At 38.4% G+C, this 19,019-nt stretch overlaps 1 protein-coding gene across 1 annotated transcript in view; it reads left to right on the top strand.

Moving 5' to 3' along the window:
• The window catches only part of LOC136866828 (glutamate receptor ionotropic, kainate 2-like), a 127,743-nt gene extending 115,822 nt beyond the window's left edge, over window positions 1–11,921 (top strand). The window contains exons 17-18 of the mRNA XM_067143932.2: window positions 671–820; window positions 11,736–11,921. Coding sequence (XP_067000033.2) covers window positions 671–820; window positions 11,736–11,921 — 336 coding nt within the window. The remainder of the gene's footprint in view (window positions 1–670; window positions 821–11,735) is intronic.
• The last annotated feature ends 7,098 nt before the right edge of the window (window positions 11,922–19,019 follow it).

Below are 19,019 nucleotides of genomic sequence, written 5' to 3' on the forward strand. Positions count from 1 at the left end.
AACTTCACTGAATAACAGCTAGGCAAATGATTTTCTTCACAGTTTCTTTTGTAGCAACTAGTTCAGTCTTGTTATTGGATACTGCCACCATAGCTTATTGCTCGCTTAACCATAAAATAGCTCCTTCTGCATAGTTGATAACAACACCAGATGCTGATCAACCTGTCTTCAAAACCTCCAAAACCTGGAACACTGTAACAGTCTAAACCTGTACCTCTCTTTGATTTGTACAAGATTCCATATTCAGTTTATTGTCCCTGGTAAATAACAAAAAACCCTCTTCAGTCTTAATACTGCTTGAGTTGTAGGATTCCCAAGTGACCTGGACAAGTCTTCGCACTAAATGCTGGATCAGGTCTTGCCCCAAGCGTTAAGTACAATACGAAAATCTGTAGATGTAGTTACTTCAATTTTTTATTCAACACAATATTTCTTTGAACTTCATATGAGAAACAGGAATATACTTTAATATGTTCATTCCTTTCTAATACTTGAATTCCTTATGCTCATTTTAACAGAGGTTTCTGGAATGAGCTTCCAGAAATTTTTATATCAAAGTATATTTCTCAAAGCTGTTAGTAATCATTATCATCATTGATTCTTTTGCTTTATGTCTACTGGTTTTATTATTCATGTACCTGCCATACTTCAAAATTTAATATTCTTGCAGAGCCCAGAAGCTGCCAGTGCAACATCTAGCTTGAAGCTAGAGAACGTTGGTGGAGTTTTTGTGGTCCTAGCTGTTGGTACAGTACTTGCCATTTTTATAGCCATATTGGAACTGCTATGGAGTGTTGGACAGACTGCATACAGAGAAAAAGTAAGCCCTTTTATTTTCAAATACATTAGTAAATAAAGCAACACTGTTAATAGACATGATACTGTATAGGCTTTGGGCTTATACCGTGTCAAGAAAATAAGGTGAAATTCCTAATGTTTCGCAGAGAACTGTGCTCTGCGTCATCAGAAGAAATTCTCGATTATTCAGGAAAAAGGTTTCTTAAACAATGATATTTTTTTAAATTTAGACGTTATAATAGAAGTGGAAAAGGTACGTTCATTCATCACCAGAAGACTCTCCGGACATGGCACAGCGCTAGCGTTCGAAGCGGAAGCTGACCGAACCATCAGAATCAGTCTAAGAGGGTCACATAACATGTGTACGTTACATGTGACATTGACAGGTGTATGACATTGACAGATGTATGACATTGACACAAGCCTGGAATGAAACATCTGGCGATGAGGAAAGTACGAATTTGGAAAACACTGAGACGAAATAACAATAGTGAAGGGACAGGGAAGGGAATTATTATTATTATTATTATTATTATTATTATTATTATTATTATTATTATTATTATTATTATTATTATTATTATTATTGGAAATATCTAAGGAAGTGGATGAAAATCCATGGGGATTAAGGTATAAAATCGTTATGAAGAAATTTGGGATGCTACCAAGCCCTATCATGAATCCATGGACCATGGAAGAATAGTACACACACTACTCCCCGATCATGCAGAGAGGATTGATGATGAGGCCGAAAAGGAACTAGGTAATGTACAACCTTTTACAACTGAAGAATTGATAACAGCAATTAATTCCCTTTGAAATAAGAAAGCCCCTGGACCAGATGGTATGCCAGCAGTACTAAAGGTGGCAGTCAAATTATGTCTTCAACTGCTGTTGAGAATGTGTAATCCTTGTTTGAAAGCGGGAATTTTTAGCTTTTGTTGGAAGATAGCTAGATTGGTTCTGATCAGTAAAGGGAAAACTGGGGGTTACAGACCTCTATGTATGCTGGACACTGCCAGGAAAGGTTTAGAGAAGCTACTACAGCCGAGAATACTAGCAGCAGCCCGATTAGCTGGTGACCTATCTGACCAACAACATGGATTTCGCAGAGGTCACTCAACGCTAGATGCTGTGAAGGAAGTGGTGAAGACAGCAGAACGAGCTCAAATGGGTATAATCGTTACTCTAGAAAGCTGACGCTTCTTGTGACTTTAGATGTTAAAAATGCTTTCAACTCGGCAAGATGGAGTGATATTTTGGAAGCTCTACAAGAAACTTTCAAGCTACCAGAATATCTCATGTATATACTGTGAGACTATTTGAAAGACCATACATTGTTATATGACACGGAAGATGGTCAGAGAAGAAAACGGCTCACAGCTAGTGCAGCGCAAGGCTCAATTCTTGGACCACACCTTTGGAATATCATGTATGATGGTTTGTTATGGCTGGAGATGCCAGAAGATGTAAAACTTGTGGGTTATGCTGATGATGTGGCTGCTCTGATAGTAACCCGTAACATGGAGCTGGCTCAATTTAAATTGAATCAGGTGATGCGACGTGTTAAAGAATGGATGATAAATCACAAGTTAGAACTTGCAGATCATAAAACGGAAATTGTTCTCCTGACGAAGAAAAGGATTAATACTGTTGTACCGATGCAGATCGGGCAGATAGCCATCAAAACAACTAGGAGCACAAAATATTTTGATGTAACACTTGATACTAGGCTTACATATTGGGACCATATCCAACGGGTAACAGATAAGGCAGCAAAAACCATGACTGCACTGAGTAGACTCATGGGAAATATCAAGGGGCCGAAATCTAGTAAAAGGTGGCTTCTCATGTCGACTGTCCAATCAATACTGCTATACGGTTTGGAAATTTGGGCTGAATCATTAAAAATTGCAAAATATCGGGCAAGAATTGCGGCTGTACAACGGAGAGCAGCTTTACGAATTGCTTGCGCATATCGTACAGTATCAGAACCTGCGATTCTAGTAGTAGCAGCAGTAGCTCCTATTGACTTGTTGGCTTTCAAAAGACAAGAAATTTGGCTGACACAACAAGAGCTAGGAAGGAAAAGGGCAAAGGCTTTGGCTCTTAATTACAGAATGCAATGATGGCAAACATGATGGGAATATGATTCTAAAGGAAAATGGACAAAAAGACTGATACCTTCTCTGGGTGTAAGGATTGGCTGAAATCATGGTGAAGTGAACCACTATCTCGCACAGCTCCTCACAGGTCATAGATACTTCCAAAAATTTTTTCATAGACTAGGGCTAGCAACTAGTCTGATGTGCATGTACTGCGGTGATATCAATGACGTATTACATTCTTTGTGTGTGTTCATTGGCTGCCACAAAGAAGATGCTTAGAAGTTATGTAGGGAGAATTGACGCCAGAAGGGATCGTGTCAGTAATGCTACGAAGTCAAGAATCTTGGGACCAGGAGGCAGTCTACGTAGAAAATATTCTGCATCTGAAGAAGAAGGACCTGGATGATTACGACAGACAGTAAAGCAGAAGGAAGATGAAGCACAAGATGCATTAAGCACGACATCCATCCTGAAGTAATGCGAGAGCAGTTTCCGGGGCGGAGATAAACGTCAATGGGAGAAGGGAGTGTGTTTTTTTTAGTGGGTAAGAATCTCCACACACTTGTTGAGTGCAGACCCTCACAAGCGTCTTATGAAAGATTTTCCACACTCCCTCGCAAAAAAATAAATAAATAAATATTGTTATTATTCCTTAATTACGGCCATGACCGCTTCCTTCCCACTCATTTCATTTTTAAAGAAATAGTTTCAGTTTCTATGCAACAGTATGTTAAAAAGAACTACCATGTCTTTATGCACATGTCTGTTGTATTAATTACTGAATACTGAAATTTCTTCAGCTGAGAATGATAATTTGACAAAGATTAGTGGGTACCAACTTTTAGAATGTTTGTTGAGATGTGTCAGAAATTTAATACCACCAGATAGAGTTTTTGGATGAATCCAGATTCTGTTTGTTTGAAAATAGTAAAAGGTAAAATGTGCCTGCGGCTCTTGTTGTCACTGTATACCGAAGGTAATGGATCAGTGTGACTTGAGCAGATGTGGAGGATGCCTCGCAGACAAATGCAAGAACCGTACGATCAAATGAGTGAATTTGAAAGAGGGCGCATAATTGGCATGTGAGTCCGGCTCCGTAGCTAAATGGTTAGTGTTCTGGCCTTTGGTCACAGGGGTCCCAGGTTCGATTCCCGGGAGGGTCGGGAATTTTAACCATCATTGGTTAATTTCTCTGGCATGGGGGTTGTGTGTATGTGTTGTCTTCATAATCATTTCATCCTCATCACAACGCACGGGTCGCCTACGGGCGTCAAATTGAAAGACCTACACCTGACAAGCCGAACATGTCCTCGGGCACTCCCGGCACTAAAAGCCATACGCCATTTCATTTCATTGGCTTGAGAGAATGTGATGCATCTATCCGGGAAATTGCTGCTCGTATGGGAAGAAATATGTTGGCAGTGCAACGGGTGTGTACAGAATGGATCACAGAAGGCCGTAGAACACAACAAGAAAGGTCTGACAGAAAATGAAAATTAAAAAGTCCACCTTTTCAATACAAAATAACGTTGAACTAATTAAGTTACAACATTTACTTGGGACTAGTTTCGACGCTGATGTGCGTCATCTTCAGCCACTAATGAGAACAGGCAATTGCATATAAATAAGTCAAAACATATTTCATTAAAGTGCTGCACTTTTAAAACACTTTTGATATTGAGCTTTTCTTATGGACATCATAAGCTCAAAAACAAGAGTGTTTCAAAAGTGTAATGCTTTAATGAAATATGTTTTGACTCATTTATGTGCAATTGCCTGTTCTCATTAGTGGCTGAAGATGACGCACATCAGATTCGAAACTCGTCCCAAGTAAATGTTTTAAACTAATTAGTTCAACGTTATTTTGTATTGAAAATGTGGACTTTTAAATTTTCAATTTCTGTTATTCTAAGTTTAATATGGACCTAAGATGAAATTCTTAATTTTAAATGAGATGGGTCTGGTCGCACCACCCAAACCACCCCCTGAGAAGATCAACACCTCATCCAAATGGCGTTGCAGGACAGATCTGCGTCCTCCTCAGCTCTGGCACAACAGTAGAACAGTGTAACACATTGTACATTATCAGAAGAGACAGTCCATTGCCGTTTATTACGGTCTGGGTTACCGGCGCATCGTCCACTTCTCCGCCTACCTTTGACTAATGTGGATAAACATGCTAGATTGCAATGGTGTATGGAACAACATCACTGGGGACAGGAATGGTAGAAGATAGTGTTTTTGGATGAATCCAGGTTCTGTTTGTTTGAAAATGTTGGCCGCATTTTGGTTCGCCGCAGACAGGGGGAGAGACAACACATTGACTGCATTTGCACGAGACATACAGCACCAACTCAAGGCCTTATGGTGTGGGGTGCTATTGGTACAACCACAAATCACAGTTGTTGTGTGTCTAGGGTACTGTGACCAGTTTGACCTACGTGAATGACATCCTGCGACCCAGGCCGCCATATTTCAGCAGGACAATGCGCGACCACATGTTGCTCCACAAACACGTACCTTCTTGTTGTCACAGGATGTCAGACTGTTGCCTTGGCCCGTCTGATCACTGGACTTGTCGCCAATCAAAAATGTGTGGTATATAGTGAAAAGACGGGCGCGGAGCTGTGACCCAGTGCCAACCACCAAAGATGAACTGTGGAACCAAGTGAATGCAGCATGAATGACTATATCCCAGGACGCCATTCGCGCCTTATACGCGTTGATGCCATCACGCATGGAACAAGTTATCAGTGCCCATGGAGGACCCAGTGCCTACTAGGCAACAGGAACCTAGGTGATTGAAATGCTAATTGTTTCTGCAGAACATAATAATGAACAAGTCCTGTGAATATGAACTTCCTATCTCTTGTCTTTCAAGGTGTTTTGTTTTTTATGAACATAAGTGTATTCTACCAGGTGAGTTGGCCATGTGGTTAGGGGCATGCAACTGTGAGCTTTCATCCGGGAGGTAGTGGGTTCGAACCCCACTGTCAGCAGCCCTGAAGATGGTTTTCCATGGTTTCCCATTTTCACACCAAGCAAATGCTGGGGCTGTACCTGAATTAAGGCCACGGCCGCTTCCTTCCCAATCCTAGGCCTATCCCATCATCACCATAAGACCTATCTGTATCAGTGTGACGTAAAGCACCTTTAAAAAAAAAAAAAAGTATTTTTGTACATGCCCCAGATTTTGACTATTTTAATATAGCAACCCTACTCTTCACCATTTCCCAGTTTTCCACTTTAGTGTATTCGATTGTCTGTGAAATATAACAGAGTAGAAGAGATAACTAGTCTAGGAACAATGGCCAAATACAATAAGGATCCTATGGCTTAACGACAGGGAAGTTTCTTTTCCAGATCCTTAGACGCAACATCAAAACATTGACCCTTTCAACAGGACTTGAAACAGAATTTGCATTGGATATATTAAACTTTTTTAGGACTTTTCAGGCATACTATTCCTGATTGGTAAAGACTGATTTATCCTCCAATTGATAACTCTGAAGAACAGGACCTATATGTGCCTTAAAAGTATATGTGTCTCAACAAATTTATTTACAATGGGCACTAGGAAAGTTTTGCAATGTGAGTGAATGCTTTAGACTTTTCAAAATAATTTCTACCACACTCAATACACTTCTCCATATGTCGAAACCAGTCACTGAACTAAGTAAGCCACTTTTCTTCGATTACATTTTCACACTCTTGATCCCATTCTGCCTGAAGCTCCTCGCTGGATGCAAAACGCCGCTGTTTCAGCTTCGGGGAAGAGTGCGAAGTCACATGGGGCAAGATCAGGACTGTATGGAGGGTGATAAAGCACAGTCAACCCTGATCTGGCAAGAAAATCCATTGTTACATTAGCACGATGTGCTGGAGCATTGTCGTGATGCAAGAGCCAAGTGCTGAGCTGTGACCTTGGACGGAGCTGCTTGAGAGCCTGGATGACCTGAGGCAGACAAGTCTCACTGTACCACTTCGCAGTAAATGTCCTTTGTGTTTCTAGGATGCCCATTTAGTGAAGAATACTTCAATCATCCTTTTTTTTTTACTGACCTTGACTTTCGCACAGTCACAGAAGTACCCTCATCTTCAAACAGCCACACCTTTTTCTGGGATTTTGTTGGGACATTGTAACAATAAAGCCAAGTTTCGTCACCTGTAACGATGCTATTGACGTTACGTGAAGTCCCATTTTCAAACTGTTTTAGCATTTTTCGGCACCATTTCACTTGATGTGCCCTTTGTTCCTCTGAAATTGAATGGGGCACCCAAAGGGAACAATCCTTTCTAACACAGAGATGGTCGTGTAGAATTGAATGAATAGCTGGTGCAGGGATGTGGAGGGTCTCTTCTACCTTCTGATATGTCAACTGCCTCTCTTGCTGCAACATTTTCCTCACAGCTTCAATGTTTTCCTCAATAACTGATTCAGACGGTCGCCCAGAACGAGGATTGTCTTCAACCCCAAAATTTCCCCTCTGGAACTCTTTGTACCAGCGGAAAATCGTTGTCTGATGAGAACAGTCTTTCCCCAGCACAGGAGTCATTTCCTTCAGGCACTGGTCAACAGTTAATCCATGAGCAAAGTTGTAGTGAATAATTGAGCGATATTCACCTTTATTTAAATTTAAGAATTTCATCTTATATCTGTATTGAACTGAAAAGATTATGTTCTTTGAGTCCTAACTCGTGTTTGTATAATTAGATTACTATTTTAATTCACCCTCCATGGGTTGTTTTGATAATGACTGCCAAGTTCTTAACTTGTGATTGAATATCTATTCCCTATTTTATTCCCCCTTTTTACTCTTATTTAATCATGATGTTATAATATTTTGTGTAATGTATATGTTTGCATGTATGTACTTATGCTTATTTCTCATATTTTGGCTGAAGATTGACGCTAAATAGTGTTGAAACTAGTTCCAAGTAAACATGTTGTAACTTAACCACTGTAACATTTATTTGTATTGAAAAGGTGGACCCCTTAAGTTACATCTCTTATATTCACCTTTAGACCACACTGACATCTTAACTTGCTTTCAATCCCACTGCTTGGTAACAACTGGTGTGAAGGTCACGCCTTGCTATCTTCTCGACCGGTTTTCACCCCTCTTTTCATCACCATCATAACAGGGGTGTCCAGCCAACCATTTTTGCATACTGCAAAACTTTCCTTGTGCCCTTTGTATAAAGTCTTTTTGGAGTTGACAGAAAAACAGATCATTTAATATTTACATCAAATCACACTTCTTAAAACATCCAGTAAATATTTTATTACAGCACCAAGGTGCTTGTTGGTAGTCCGTAAATACTCTTCTGAAGTAGACAGACTCTTCCAGTCCCAACTTCAAAATTTTCAGGTTGCTTCATAAAGATGTATGCCGACATAGCAGTCAACAAATCTGGTAGGTGCCTGTTGGCTGGCTTTATTTTGAAGACTCTACGTTTGTTGATCATCATCATCTATTGCTGCCTTGTCCATTACCAAGGTTTTGGAGGAAGTTCCTTTCTTTTCTTTACTTGAAGTATTGTACTTGAAAATAGTTGGAATTCTCTGAGTTCTATTTTCTAGAAATATAGCCACCCATCCAGTCACTCTTTTATCTAGTCCAGCTGAACTCATTTTTGTCAGTGATTTGTAGGATTGGGCAGAGAAATTGTACATAGTCATTTTGCCTTTGCTACTTCCATGGCTTATTTACATTGTTGACACACAGGTAGGATGCAGAGCAATATCTAATGGTGGCTGAGTTTCATAAAACTAAATAATAAAGGGCAGGCCACCCAGAAAATTAACTGTGTTGAAACTGAAAAGAAAATGGCTTCTAATTAAACTTGGGATCTCTCCTTCAGAAAATACATAGAGCGGTACTTGATAAAGTCATTGTTAAATTTAACAAAGTGTAGATCACCACCAGTTGAAATGAAAGACATTAAACCACACACATCTGCATTTACCCGATCACCAGGTTTTGCAACCTTATCCTTCCTTGTAGCAAACCTTAGGTGGTGCCTTTTACCAATCAAATATGCATCATTTAACTTAGATTTTGTATTTCAGTGAATATATATTCCATTAACTTGAGAAATTTCAAAACATATCTCTTGTTCTGATGACCCAGCCTCTCTTGCCAATCGTGCAAATCTTTTTCAACAGCTAACTGAACTTCAGCTCTACAATCAGACACAACTATCATCTCGATAGTGAAAAGTCCATTTACTCAGCTAGACTTTATAACTAGAACATCTTAAAATAGCAAACATTTTCTATCTTGGAAACAAAACATTTAATAACAGAATATATCTGAAAAAGGTAACATTCGATTAATAACAGAACTTCATTATTTGTTTCTAAAAGAACCATCAGATTCTATCAAATCACATTTTATTATTATTATTATTATTATTATTATTATTATTATTATTATTATTATTATTATCATCATCATCACCATCATCATCATCTGACCTTCTTCTTCATATCCTTTTCTGGCTTTTTTCTGTCTTCTCTTCTTCTTCATCATCATAATCATTTTCGTCATTTCTTAGAGTGCTCTTAACTGACCCTATATTTTTGTGTGAGTTCTGGTCTCAATTGGCATGCAGTAAATTATCACAAGAGGAAACTTAAAGATTTATATGTGTGTGCACACGTTTCGGAATTCTCCCAATGGAGGTCGAAACCTACAGCATCCGGTCTACTGATGCACACAGATGTGTTGCACGTGGAGTGTATTCAGTCTTCTGACACTACTTATGTTATGAATAAAACACTGCCTGGATTGATTTATTCTAGGACGACCCAGTCAGTACACACACATTATACTAGACAGTGAATGACAACACTTCACGCATTAGTGGCCATCTACAAAAGTTGCTTGTCCTCACAACGGGTTGGTATTTACCTGGAATGGGTGATCCTTTTGTAATCTTGATTGACAGGTCTCACCCTTCACTTGGCTTTGCACGTACTGATCACTTCACAATGCAGCTTTAATCCAGGCAGGTTCAAGCACAAAAGCGTTGGCTATCGCAATGACGGGACATTAACACCAAGATCCGTAAGTATGCCGTAGCCGTCCTTTCGTGAAACACAGTTTCTTGAAAAATGCATGATCGAGGATTTAGCGTTGATGGAACTGAAATTTCTGGACGATTGATGCGGGAAATCATTTCTTGGAGGAACGGATAATGCGGTATTTTTACAATGTGATTTAGTTAGGATGCTTGTGGGACCACTTAATTTGAATGAATAATACAGGAAAACATTGTTTCTGGGAACGTATAATCGAGGTTCTACTGTACTTTAATTTTTTTTTTTTTTCACAGAAATTGTGTCGATCACAAGTAGTATCCTAATCTAATGAAGTACAATTATTGTTGAGACAGAGGTACTCTATAGCTCAGAATACCTGGTACAGAATGTGAAAAGTAGAAATTGCAGCGCTATAGGAGAAGAAAAATTCTAAGGAAGATCCTAGGACCAGTTAAGAGAAAATATGGTACCTGGTGAAAAAGGTAATATAAAGATCTATACAGCATGCAGTGATGATTAGACAACCGAGCGAGCTGGCCATGCGGTTAGGGGCGCACATCTGTGAGCTTGCATTTGGGAGATTGTGGGTTCGAACCCCACTGTAAGCAGCCTTGAAGATGGTTTTCCACGGTTTCCCATTTTAACACCAATCCAATGCTGGGGTGTACCTTGTTTAAGAATATGGCTGCTTCCTTTCCACGCCTAGCTCTTTCTTGTCCCATTGTTGCCTTATGACCTATCTGTGTCGGTGCGACGTGAAGCAAATTGTAAAAAAAAAAAAAACAAGATAAATATTTCTAGATTAATCTTTCACAGGACTTTTACCATTATGTTTTAGTGTGTTCCATTAACTTTATATTTTATTTTCAAGACTGAAGAAGGCCCAGTGGGCTAAGGCTATGTAATGAAACACACCTGTTTCCTTTCGTGGCAATTTGCCCTGCTTTACTAATGGTGAAATTTAGCTATTATGTTATGTGCTTTTATTGAAAATTTCCTTTAAGTCACATTTTATTGTATTGACCAAGGTGGAATAATTATATATTTTTCTTTATTGTACAGACAATATGGAACAACCCAAAATGAGTTATTAAATTACAATAATCTGGGAATACATTGCATTTGGGAATGGATAATTGAAGTTCACCAGTATAAAGTAGGAATTCCAGAGGATAAACTGGGGAAAATATTTGTTTATATGAAGAAGAATTGGGGTTGGAATATTTTACCTTGGTTCATCTCCAGACAAGACCAATAATTTGCACAATCAAATCATGTGACTGTTCCATATACTGAACTTCTCAACACATATCACTCGGGAAGACAACACAACTCAATACCAAACACTAAGCAACGACAACGCTGTTCGCAACGAGCCTAATTTTCATATACCTGGTTATCAAGTTCTGGTATCTTCAGGGTATAGCCAAAATATGAAAATTATAGTTTTGCCTTCCAGAAAATCCATGGAAACACCAGATGATAAACACAATACAAGCAGAGGCTGCCACATGCCCTCAAGCCAGGTGGGAGCTTCCCAGCCTGACTCACTCAAACCTTCCAGGAAATACCGGGACGGGGGTATTATTGGCTAAGGCTATGTAATGAAACGCACCTGTTTCCTTTCCTGGCAATTTACCCTGCTTTACCAATGGTGAAATTTAGCTATATGCTTCATGTAATTAAATTTTGTTTTAGTCAATGAGATAACGGCAAACAGATAACCATAATTTCTTTTCTCATTTCTAAAGTATACAATAAACTGTTGTATTCCTTTCCAGGTATCATTCTTGCATGAGTTATTGGAGGAGCTGAAGTTTATTGCAAAGTTTCATGGCTCTACTAAACCTGTGCGCAAGTACCATCAAGAGGCAGATGGTGAAGCTGAAGACCATGCACAAAATGGCATTCCTATGAATCCATACCCTTACGGATTTATTAATAATTCGAAGGAACCACTGACCTAGTACATTCATTAACAATCATTATAGAGAAGCAGAAATATTCTTGTGTTTTGTTGTTAATTAATTAAGCAATAAGATACAAGAAATGGAAAACAACAAACGAGTGGAAAATCAAGTCATATATAGAAAAATAGGAACATGAAAAGGAACACATAGTAGGATGAACACAATTAATTACAGTTCAGCATAGGAAGAGGAAGCAATAGAAACAGAGACAAGGTCAAACACAAAAATACAAAAGGACATTCTCCACATCTTCATACACTGCTGTCCTCAAATAGAAATGCTGTCTCCTTCATCATCATTTTCATTTCCCCTTGTTCGGCTCCTGCCAGGTCGGAGTGTTAGTGGCACTTTTCCACTGTTGCCTCTCCTTCCACCACTCCTCTTCAGTAATTGTATTGCAGTCCAGTCTTCTTTTTCTTATACTGTTCTTGACAGAGTCCATCCATCTTGCTCTGGGCCTCCCTTTTGCTCTCTTTCCTTCTATCTTAGCCTATCTTTCCCTCCTCCATCCTCATTGCATGTCCAAACCACTCAATTTATTCTTCTCCATCCTATCACTCAGTTTTCCTACCCTTATCTCTTTTCTGACCTCGACATTTCTTACTCTGTCTCTCCTTGTCTTCCCTACCATATACTTCAGGAACTTCATCTCACTGTCCTGAATATTACTCTCATTTCTTGCTGTCAAAGTCCAAGTCTCTGATGCATACCTTAATATAGGGTTATAGTACATCTTGTACATTATCTCTTTGCATTTCATGGGAACTTCTCTGTTCCACACCAGGTTTCTTACTTTCTGGTAGAATGTATTTCCTGTTTGTACCCTTCTGCTGATCTCGTTATCCACCCTTGCATCTTGTATTATTTCAGTTCCCAAATATTTGAAGTATTCAAAAACCTCAAGGTTTTGTCCCCTGATACTAAAGATTGCTTTTCCTTCTCTTTTTCCTCTTGTCATCATCACTGTTTTGCTCTTCTACACACTGATTTTCATACCATATTTCTCAATATTTTTGTTTAAAGCCTCTAGTTGGATTTCCACTTCTGTAATGTTGACTCCCCAGATCACTGTATCATCTGCAAACAACAATATTTTCATATCCCCTCTATATCGTGCCTTTTTTTCCTTTAGAATTTCATTCATAACTGTTATAAACATAAGTGGAGACAATACACTTCCCTGTCTTAGTCCAGCTTGGTTTCTAAACCAATCTGTTCTCCCCAGTAATGTCTGGACACAACTGGAACAATTCTTACACATTGCTTTCACTTATTCCCTTGATTTCCTTCCACATCCTTTTCTTTCCAGGGTTTCTCACACCTTTCCTCTATTAACACTCTTGTATGTCTTCTCTAGATCAAGGAATACCATCACCAAATGTTTTCCATTTTCCCACTGTTTTTCCATCAGTAATCTCGTAGTAAGTATAGGGTCTATCGTTGACCTGCCCTGTTGAAATCCATACTGTTCTTCTTCTAAATTTCTTCCTGCCCTTCCTCCTTTCTACTATTCTGCCCAATATTTTGGCTACTTGTAACAACAGTGTAATTCCTCGATAATTGTCATATACCTTTTTTTATTTTTTTATTTTTATTCATTTCCTGTCACCTTTCTTTACTGGTATTATTACACCTTTGTTCCAATCATCAGGCACTTGCTTAATCCTTCATATACATCTTAGCAGCCTACATAACCAATGTAGACCAATAGATCCTGCTGCTTTTATCACTTCCTCACATATATCATCCATCCCTGCTGCTGTCTCCTTATCAATCCTAATTTTTCTCTATCAGTTTCTTCTTAGCCCCTGACAAGCTTGTATCTGCTTCCCATCTTCATCAAAAAGGTGGGCTTCATTGAGTGGCCATCTTGACGTGAGAAGTTAAGGGTAAGAAGGAAGCTGGATTAATACAAGAAAAGGAAAGAAACAAAAATATAAATATAAATACATGTGATAATGAACACAGGGCAAATATAAAAGTAAAAACATAAACCATTGGCACAGCATCTGTAATGGAAACAAACAAGATGTCAAGACAGCCCCTCAATGAGTGCTGAAACCTTGCCTTCTGATGAAGCTGGGAAGCGCAAACAAACACACTGGGGACTGAAAAGAAATGGAGGTAGAAGAATCGGTATTGAGGAGAGAACCTATTGTTACGCATTGGCGGAGTAGATAAATAAATACAGAAACTGGTAGCGTTAAACTTCCAAGATTGATTAACTAACTACCAGTATTTAATGTATACATTAACACACGCAGTCATACTGAGATCACAACTTACACTCAGAGTATGGGACACACAATTTCACAGTTTGTGCTCTCCCTCTCTCTTATTCTCACTGTTCATTCATGCTGGTGCACACTCGGTCTTCATCCACTAGCAGTCACACAGTTGCTCTTGTTGCCACTGTCACAGTCCCCAATTCACAGCCTGCACATGTCAGTCTCGCAGTTCAGGATGACAAACACTGCCTGTTCATTCCAGTAAAACCTCCGTGCCCCATCCCTGCCGCTATTCAGTGTTCCCTTCCACACTGCTACCGCACACACATTCACTTCACAGCAGCTGGCCCAAGAGACCGACACACGCTGACAGACATACGGAACGAATATTCAGTTCCCAGACAATACACTCTCTATAGGCTATCAGCTCACTCTTAGACTGTCGGCACTTAGCTCTCTTACGAAGCTCAGACTCATACTGAACCCACAGCACCAACTGAACCACCACTTCACATATCTTATGTGCGTTACATGTATATCTGGGCAGCCCTTCGAGATACATCGGGCACTAGAAGTGTTTGGAAACCTCTGGATATGGAAGGGTCTTGGTTCACGATTCTAGTCTGCACCCCTAAAGACCTCCAGCAATGTAGTGAACAAAGACAGTAACTGTAGCAGAGTCTGACCAATGCACACCTTCAGGTTGGCTGTGCAGTGAGTAGCAAGGCTCCAGCATGGTGACGTCACTGGTGGCGGGGCCATAATGGATTGCTCCGCCCTCCAGTCTTGCTGCCCAAAATGGTGAACATACCACACTATTTTAAATGGCAGTATGTTTTCATGTTTGTCTTCCTTTTCTATTGCTCTCTCTTTTGATGCTGACCTGTCATTTATCCTAACTTGTTTCTGTCTTTCTATATAATACTTGAACTATCTGAATTAGATTTCGGCCAGTCAAAGTGATGATAATAGGTCGTAAGTGTTCCGAGTCAAGAACTTTCTCTCCATAATTTGATTTAATTTTATTTAACTAAGTTTATCAGTGTTCAAGTACAAATAAATAACTTCCTCTTTTAATTCTTTGATATATTTACATAGATTTTATATAGATTTTTTTAACTCTAATTAGTAACTAGTAACTGTATTCAGTTAACAATAATCTTACATTCTCATTCATACTTTATTAGCAATAACATCTAAAAAATATTTAACATTTTATGTTTTACCATGAAGTATCTTTTATTTTTATTAACTCAGACAAGATAAGGTTTGCATGAAATATTGCCTAATTCTGTATCAGTAGAACAGACTGATCTTCAATATGATATTATACTTTTAGAATACAAAGGACAGACTTAGCTGATATGTTATTGTCAGCACTCAACAAGTGTGAAAGTATACTAGCTACAAGCATCCGTACAATGTACAAGACTGATCCTTATATCACATAACTATTGTTATAGAAATGTTTTCCTCGATGAAACTGGTAACTGTGAGAAAGGGTGAAGTTATCATTTTAAAATCTTAGAATGTTAATATAATCTTCAAAATGATGAAATGAGGAAAAACATTTGTTTCCTTAAAGAATAACAACTACCACCCTGTAACTCTAAAAAAGTGAATGTTAAAATGGCAGTAAGCCTACGCATTTTTTCTTAAATTGCAACCTCTTTTTTTTGGTCTTGAGTTTAGTATTAGACATCTTAAAAAATGAGCATTTCCTCACATGATGAAAATATACTTCAGAAGTCACAATGTAAAATGTACAATATTCACATGATCGTAAAATTTTTCATTTAACTTGAGCGAGTTGGGAATGAGGTTGAGTAGCTGTAAGTTTGCAGTCAGGAGGTGGTGGGTTTAAAACCCACTGTCAGAATCCCTGATGATTTTTTCCATGGTTTCCCATTTTTACACAATTAGGCTATATTAATTAAGGCCTTGGCAGCAACCTCCTAGTCCTGATTATTTCCTTTCTTAGCCTCTTCAAGAAACTATGTTATTACAACATATAAAAGCAAAAAAAAAAAATTAAACAGTGTATTTCAGGTAAAGAAGGGTTTGTTTACCTAACATACCTTCATCAACAAAAAATCCACAGTTCTAGCCCTTCAGGCAAGCAACTCGACGTTGAAAACATCCCAGGGATATGAGCTACGAATTTTAGGTGAACAAAATATAATCAAGTATGAGAATATATTCTTTATTTATTGCTAAAAATTAAAATTATTTTCTTAATCATCATTATCTGATCAATTAGATTACCAGTTTGCCTTTTTCTACCACTATGAGCGCGAATGTGAGTCAATGCAGAGTTTCACTTAAGCCCTTATAACAACATTAAGTGTGAACATTTTTCAAACAATCAAAAAAAACCTGAGGGTATTGTACCAAGGAACACATTACAGAAAGAATTACGTAAATATGTTAATTTGGCTAGGATTTGAATCAAATAGAAAATGAATAAAGAAAAAGCAATTTTGGGCTGTTTCTCCAGAACTGCATTTAGGCCAGAAGTGATTTTCAATTCTTCTTTTTTTTTTTTTTTTTTTTTTTTTTTAGTTTCTTAGATTTATCAAGACTCAAAATGCGAAATCTTTTCGGAACCTTAAGCCCTAATACTTTTGGCACAGTTGAGGAAATTGCTTAATTTTATGTTTTTCATTGTATGGGGCCCGTACTTTGTCTGCTGAGAAATATTTTCAACATCTAAAGTACCATGCTCCAAGAAGGAGTTCTCATTTACTAAATCCTGTTTCTGCTGTGGTGCAATCCACTATCTCCACTGCTGATGTGTTGGTTGCATACAGCAATCAGTCACCCCTACTAGTGATACAAGGGACATTGACAGCACAGTGATATATGCAGGGCATCTGGCGACCACAAGTGCTGTCCTTCATGACAAGGCTTCCAAGAGGCTTTATCCAGCAGGATAATGCTCAGCCATGCACAGCAAGGATATAAAAGGAATGGCTCTGTAATATTATCACACTTGTGGCCTATCTGATAGCCAGATTTATTGCCCATCGAACATGCCTGGGACCACAACTTCAACAGTCTAGAAATTTAAACAGTTTAGGGTATCAGTTACAGCAAATACAGATAGATATTCCACAGGATATTATAGGAAATCTGTCTGCCTCCATTCTTGCACATATCACATCTTGTATCCAAGGTGGACAAAAATAATAGTTGCCTTTCCAGTGTTCAGTTTTCTGCAATAAATTATCTTTTTGCTCTGATATTATAATCACTTGGCCATTATTCTTCGCTCTCTAGACTGGGATTACCATCTCACCATCAAATAGCTCCTCGACTGTAATCACGTAGGCTGAGTGGACTTCATACCAGCCCTCAGATCCAGGTAAAAATTCCTGACCTGGCCAGGAATCGAACCCGGGGCCTCCGGGTAAAAGGCAGCCATGCTATTCCTACACCGCAGGCCCACTATTGTGATCACTTAAATACGTAAATATTACAGTTGCCCATATTCAGTTTCATGCAATTCCAACTATTCCTTGGTGCATGATCATTTTTAAGAATGAGGGTATATAAAAAATATTGTCATAAGAGAAAGCAATTTATTTTAGTAATGAAACAAAGTAATTATCCTGTTTCCTTATCTACTATCCATTACATCATAATTTGATGTCTGGATTTTAATGTGCCTTCATTAATGCTTCATCCAATGACCTAACAAATGTTTTGTTCAATATAACAGGATCAACATAGGCAATTATAATAAAAGGAATGATATCCTAAGTAATGGAAAGAAACAAGTGGCATGTTTGCAATAGTTTACAGTTTTCCTGTACATTGTGAGGATACTGTTTTTTGTGTATAACTGATAAATTCCACACCAGCTTTGATGTATAGTATGAGTACAGTCATTTATCAGTAATGGGGATATGTCAAGACATTTCAAGATACTATATATTATAACAGTTTATTAAGAAGCTAGGATATAAATTAACTATATTTTTTTTTAAATTACAAGTGTTTGATGTTTATAATTATATTTTATACTACTTATTTAATGTTTATACTTATATGATGAACTGTTCTACAAAAGAAAGAATGGCATTTCATTTCTCTGTTAATTATATTTGCATTTTATGTGAAGTATTATTTGAAAATAAAATTTCCAAAATATTCTTCTCATGTTCTCATTTGATGATGTACAAATTTTTGTAATTTGGGTATGTGAGGATTTAACATTTTCAAAGCTATATTTCCTTCTTAGAACAGGAGTTTGTTAGCAAACATTTTTGCTTTGCTTTGCTTTGGTATTCTGATAGAATATAAACAGATGGTGGCTTAGCGTAGTCCAGACAGTTGCCGCTTTCACTAGCTGTTCATTCTGTTTTCCACCTTCCAGGAGCAAAGACTAGTACATTTCACAGCTTTATCTTGGAACTTTTTGTGGTAACTTCAAAGTTGGCCCTGTGGCATAAACGAACGGTCATGGCTTTTAGATATCCTTCTACTGTGACTCCTGTCTCAGGGCTGGTTACAGGTAGGGGCACCAACTTTTCATGTCCATTCCTCCATCTGGGCAGCAAAAGCATTTGGTGTGGCTGTAGCATGTACGGTGAAGCGACTATATGGTGGTGTGACGTTAGGGAAACAAGCCAGCATGAAGACTGCCTCATATCCACCTACTCACCTTCTAGAAAATTGCTCGCCGACTTTCACTCCATTACTCAACCACCTGGGATCCAACATGATATTAAGCACACTACTGTGTATTACATTAGAACAACTGAAGCTTCACCAGTCTCTTGTTGACCCCATCATCTGGAACTCAGAAATTACAGATAGCCAAGAAAGAATTTGAGGACATGGTGAAATGTGGTAGAGCGAGATC

This window comes from Anabrus simplex, chromosome 3 (genome assembly GCF_040414725.1).
Source record: "Anabrus simplex isolate iqAnaSimp1 chromosome 3, ASM4041472v1, whole genome shotgun sequence".
NCBI lineage: Eukaryota > Metazoa > Arthropoda > Insecta > Orthoptera > Tettigoniidae > Anabrus > Anabrus simplex.